This window comes from Solanum stenotomum, chromosome 12 (genome assembly GCF_019186545.1).
Source record: "Solanum stenotomum isolate F172 chromosome 12, ASM1918654v1, whole genome shotgun sequence".
Lineage (NCBI taxonomy): Eukaryota > Viridiplantae > Streptophyta > Magnoliopsida > Solanales > Solanaceae > Solanum > Solanum stenotomum.
The window spans coordinates 13,478,234-13,484,271 of record NC_064293.1 but is presented as its reverse complement, the minus strand read 5'-3'; the positions used below and the strand labels follow the sequence as shown (position 1 = coordinate 13,484,271).

At 40.3% G+C, this 6,038-nt stretch overlaps 1 protein-coding gene across 1 annotated transcript; it reads right to left on the bottom strand.

Annotated features, from left to right (window-relative positions):
* Positions 1-2,938: 2,938 nt before the first annotated feature.
* LOC125847104 (uncharacterized) lies at positions 2,939-3,415 on the bottom strand. Its single transcript, XM_049526806.1, has 2 exons — positions 3,086-3,415; positions 2,939-2,956 (listed from the first exon to the last, which is right to left on the bottom strand). The coding sequence occupies exons 1-2, from the start codon at positions 3,413-3,415 to the stop codon at positions 2,939-2,941; spliced, it is 348 nt and encodes a 115-aa protein (XP_049382763.1).
* Between the last annotated feature and the right edge of the window lie 2,623 nt (positions 3,416-6,038).

The following is a 6,038-nucleotide window of genomic DNA, read 5'->3' as shown; positions in this document are numbered from 1 at the left end:
ACCGGTCCCATATATTCGAGAACCTCAAATGGACCAATGTATCGCAGACTTAGCTTACCTTTCTTGCCGAATCTCATCACCCTTTTCATGGGTGATACCTTAAGAAGAACATTCTCACCAGTTTGAAACGCCATGTCTCTTACGTTATGGTCCGCATACTTCTTCTGTCTACTCTGGGCTTCTAAAAACTTAGCTTGAATACTCCTCACCTTATCTTGAGCATCCTTCACTAAATCAACCCCCAAAGGTTTCACATCTCCAGCCTCAAACCATCCTATGGGTGATTTACATCCCCTACCATATAATGCCTCAAATGGTGCCATATAAATACTGGAGTGATAACTATTATTATTATAGGAGAATTCACACAAAGGTATGAATTTATCCCAATGCCTTCTAAAGTCAAGCACACATGCCCTCAATATGTCTTCTAACACTTGAATAGTCCTCTCTGACTGCTCGTTTGTCTGTGGATGGAAGGCTGTACTGAAAGTGAGTTGTGTGCCCAATTCATCATGCAATTTCCTTCAAAACTTGGATGTGAATTGAGTACCACGGTTTGAGATGATAGAGAGGGGCACTCCATGCAACTTCACTATCTCTTTCACATAAACTTTAGCCAATTGTTCAGTATTATAATCTATTCTTATGGAATAAAATGGGCTGACTTGGTCAATCTATCAACCACTACCCAAATAGAATCAAACTTCCCCAAAGTCTTGGAAAGACCGACCACAAAATTCATGGCTATCCTTTCCCACTTCCATTTCGGAATTGGCATTATTTGAAGCAAACTTGCAGGCCTTTGATGTTCATACTTCACTTGTTGAAAATTTTGACACTTCTCCACAAATTTTGCTATATCCTTCTTCATGCCCGGCCACCAATAAATTTGCTTCAAATCTCAGTACATCTTGGTCACACCCGGATGGATAGAATATCGCGAACCATGAGACTCTGCCAAAAATTTCTCCATCAAGTCATCTACTCTAGGGACACATATTCTCCTTTAAAATTGAGCACACCATCCGCATCAAGAGTGGTCTTTTGTGCCTTACCAATCACAGTCTTCTTTCTAAGCTCCTCCAAATTTTCATCTTCAAATTATTTGGCCTTGATCTCATCAATGAATGTGGCCCTCACTTCAACACTAGCTAACACCCCACCTCTTTCTGAGATGCCCAACTGCATAAACTTAAACTCTAAGGTCTGAATTTCCTTAGCAAAAGGTCGCTTGGTTACACTCAAGCAAGCTAAACTACCCATACTCACTGGTTTCTGACTCAAAGCGTCTGCCACTACATTAGCCTTACCCGGATGGTATTGAATGGTGACATCATAATCTTTAAGTAACTTCATCTTCCTTCGCTGTCTTAAATTCATACCCTTTTGTGTGAACACATGTTGCAAACTACGATAATCAGTAAATATCTCACATTTAACCCCATGGAGGTAATGCCGCCAAATCTTAAGAGCAAACACTACCGCTGCCAACTCCAAATCATGTGTTGGATGATTCCTCTCATGCACCTTTAGTTAACGTGAGACATAAGCTATAACATTCTTATCGTGCATCAACACAGCACCTAAACCAGAACGTGAAACATCACAATAAATAATAAAATATTTGCATTCAACTGGTAATGCTAGAATAGCTGTGGTGGTCAAAAGAGTCTTGAGCTTTTGGAAGTTCTCCTCACATTTTTTAGTCCATTCAAATGGTATCTCCTTTTTGGTCAAATTAGATAAGTGAGTGGCAATAGAAGCAAAGTTCTTCACAAATCGACGATAATAGATAGCGAGCCCCACAAAACTCCTAACTTCAGTCATAGAACTTGGTCGAACCCAATTCTTAACCGCCTCAATCTTTTGAGGATCTACCATTACCACTTCTTTTGAAACTACATGTCCCAAAAATGCCACAGAAGTCAACCAAAATTCACACTTAGAAAATTCCACATATAACTTTTGCTTCCCAAGAACACCCAAAAAAATACGAAGATAGTCGGCATACTTTTCCTCACATTTCGAATAGACCAAAATATCATCAATAAAGACTATGACGAAAGAATTAAGAAATGGCTTGAACAACCCATTCATTAAACTCATAAAAGCTGCAGGCGCATTGGTCAAACCAAAAGACATAACCAAAAACTCATAGTGCCCATAGTGAGTTCTAAAGCTGTCTTGGGCACATCCTCAGGCCTAATTTTCAACTGATGGTAGCCAGAACTTAGATCAATCTTGAAAAAAACTGATGCACCTTGCAATTGGTCAAAAAGATCATCTATTCGAGGCAAATGATACTTGTTTCGAATGGTGATCCTATTCAATTGCCGGTAATCTATACACATTCTCATACTACCATCTTTTTTCTTAACAAACAAAATTGGAGCACCCCATGGGAAAGCACTAGGACGAATAAATCTCTTGTCAAGAAGCTCTTGGATTTGAGCCTTAAACTTTCTTAGTTCCGCCGGAGCCATGCGATATGGAGGGATGGAAATGGGACGAGTACCATGTTTTAAATCAATGCAGCACTCTATATCTATATCCGGAGGCATACCAGACAAGTCATTAGGAAACACTTCTCTAAATTCTGACACCACATGAATAGACCCAATGGATGGAGCCTCAATTTTAACATCCCTAATAAGAGACAAATAAACCAAACAACCCTACTCTACTAATTTTATAGCCCGAATGGAGGATATGATCTTAGTTCGCTTAGGCTTGTACACCCCTTTCCACTCTAATTTTTCACTTCCCCGAATTTCTAGAGTTACAGACTTAGTATTACAATTAAGCACAACATATTAGGGGGACAATCAAGTTATGCCTAAGATTATATCAAAATCGGTCATATCCAAAATCACCAAATCAACCCAGGTCTGAAAACCTATAAACAAAATAGGATATGCACGATAGACATGGGTGACTATGACTGACTTTCTACCTGGGTAGCAACATGAATAGGGACATCAAGTATATCACAAATCATATCAAACTTTGAGGCAAATCTCACGGATACATATGAATAAGTAGAACCCGGATCAAATAACACATTAGCCATCCGGTCACATACAAGAATAGTACCGGTGATCACCGCGTCAGACGCCTTTGCCTTATTCTTGCCCAAAAATGCATAACACTGAGCCCTATCATCTTGACGAGCCACTTCTCTGCCTAGTTGCACGTTACCCCTGCCTGCATTACCATTTTCTCTACCTCCACGACTTCGCTGATTACCTTCTTGCCCACTTTGTGGACATCCTCTACCATTATTACTATTCCCCGTGGGTACCACTGCTCTAGACTGCTGCTGCACGGAATCTAACACACGTGGGTAGGAACAATCTCTCTTTATATGCCCAGGTTCACCACAGTTGTAACACATACGATCAAAAGATGGCATGTTGCATGCCTAAGGCGCGACTCCCTGACTATCTTGAAAATAATGAGATGGAGTTTCCGAGTAACTACCTGCAAAGGTGGGCATAGCGGACTTAATTGGCTTGGCTGAAAGTGTTGGCCTTCCGGACCCCTTGGAATAAGAACCTTGAAAGTTACCTGAGTTCTTGGCCCTTTTTGCCCATGCCTTAGCTTGACCGTCTCGCCTCACCCCCTCCACTTTCTTAACATAGTTTGCTACCTTATTAAAGATCCTCATGCAGATGTCATATGAACAGATAATACCTGCAACTCAGAATTTAGTCCCCTAATAAATAATCGAATCCTCTCCTCCTCAGTAGTCACCAATTGAGTAACATATCTAGACAAAGCATGGAACTTGGCCTCATAAGCAGCCACTATCATACCACATTGCTCCAAAGCCATGAACTCATTCTTCTTGCGATCCCTCAAAGCTCTAGAAACAGAGCATGAAATTGGGTCCAAGTAAGTGGAGGTAAAGTAGAATATCTGCATTCCATAGAAGCTCTCCACCACTGATTAGCCTCACCTTGAAGTTGAAAGGACACGAACTCAACCCCATGTTGATGGACAATTCCCAACTTATGAAGCCTCTCATAGCAATCTAAGATAAACTCATAAGCATCCTCATTCTCAGAACCAAGAAACACATGAGGCTTTAGCTTCAAAAACTTAGTCAACATTTCATGCTCGTTACTAGTCATAACAGAACCCAACAAAAGACAAAAGAAAGCATCATTACCTCCAGTCCCACCTACCTTGGAAGGAGTGCTAGCAACATGAGGGTTAGTAGGAGCTTGAGTTTCTTGAGCAAAAGGAAGCACTCCAGGACCAACCAACTCTTTCAAGAATGACATGATCTGTCGAGCTAACACTGGGTCTATGAGGGGAACATCGGTAGTCTCAGCCTGCACCTCTTCCTCTTGTCCCACATCGTCAACATAAACATTCTCCTCTTCAATCTCTTTATGATGCGCATGAGGGTTCTCATTTACTGGAGCATTCTCAACAGGAGCTCCATCTCCAGTAGGCGCTACTCTTCCACAACCTCTACCCCTAGCTCTTTCTCTACCTCTGCCTCGACCACGACCTCTCGCTACAGATTCCTCAGCTGGTGCATTGACGGGAGCTACGGGCCTAACGCCGTTGAATCTAGTATTAATCATCTGCGAACAGAAGAGTGAAGGAGGTTAGATACAAATTTGAATCGACAGATACCAATTGGAATCAAGTTATAGCACGAAAGGAGACAAGATAAAATATAGAGATTTCCTAACGTCCTATAACCTCTTGAAGAAAAATAAAGGCGTCTCTGTACCGTTCTGCGAGACTCTACTAGACTGGTTTTGGTACATCGAGATCAATGAACCTAGACTCTAATACCAACTTTGCCACGACCCAAACCGTCGTGATTGGCACCCACATTAACCCTCTAGTGGGAGAACCACTACTACAACCCAAACCAAGCAACTAAACCAAAACTAAGGCATTTAAGTACACAAAAGCAGGAAAATACTAAGGAAAGAAATAGAATTCCCATAAACTCTAACAAAAGTCTAACAATAATAACTAACAATGCAGAAGTAATAACCTAGAACCTGAAAGTCAATGTACCAAAACATCTAAAGTTCAACAAGTCTAAATAAGAAGGTATGCAACCTCAATCTAATGAACTAATCAACTAACTAGAACATAGTCTAAGTCTGGAAATGGTGGACATAGACGAAAGAGAATCCATGGCAGCCCGAAAGAATTGGCTCACCCTTGAATTCGAACGATCACTGATCTCCTAAGCGAGGTTTGTCAGTAGCCGCTTGAAGATTCCCCGTACTCAACAAAAATAAGAGCAAGTGCAATATCAGTACACAACCACAATGTACTGGTAGGATCAGACAACTATCCCACTAAGTGTAACATACATAAGTCAAACAACAATACAATTACATGCATATATCGAACATATACAATATCATCAACATTTACAAACAAAGAACAACTTCACATGTCTCAAAATACACAATTATGACAAGTCATTGGTCCTCTCATGGAACCCAAACCCAAACTCAAACAGTTAGCATACCGGAACGTGGTATCCGATCCAATGATTATGCCGAAATATGGCAATTGATCCCATAATTATGCCGGAACGTGGCAATCGATCCAAGTTAGTTATGCCGGAACGTGGCAATTGATCCATTCAACACACCACAATCACAATCACAAGTATATCCTCAAGATCGTACATTTAAGTCATAATTTTATGGTAACCATCATTCATCTATCTCATTTACAACAAGTGTAATCAATAATGTAACATTCGCATACATGCAAGTATCATAATGAAGCAAGAACAAATATACATCACACAATCATATACTACAAGAAATTGAACTTTTAACAACCATTCTTTGACGAAGGGATTTGAATCCGGTCGTTAATAATTATCTATAACGACCAATAATTATGTCCTGTCGCAAAATGTTTTATTTTCTTTGTAGCAGAGGGATTATATTGCATTATTGCATCAATAAAACCCACAATATTCAGTCATTTCACGTTAAACCCACAAAAATATATATGGGTGTGGGCGAGTTTTCCTCATTTCC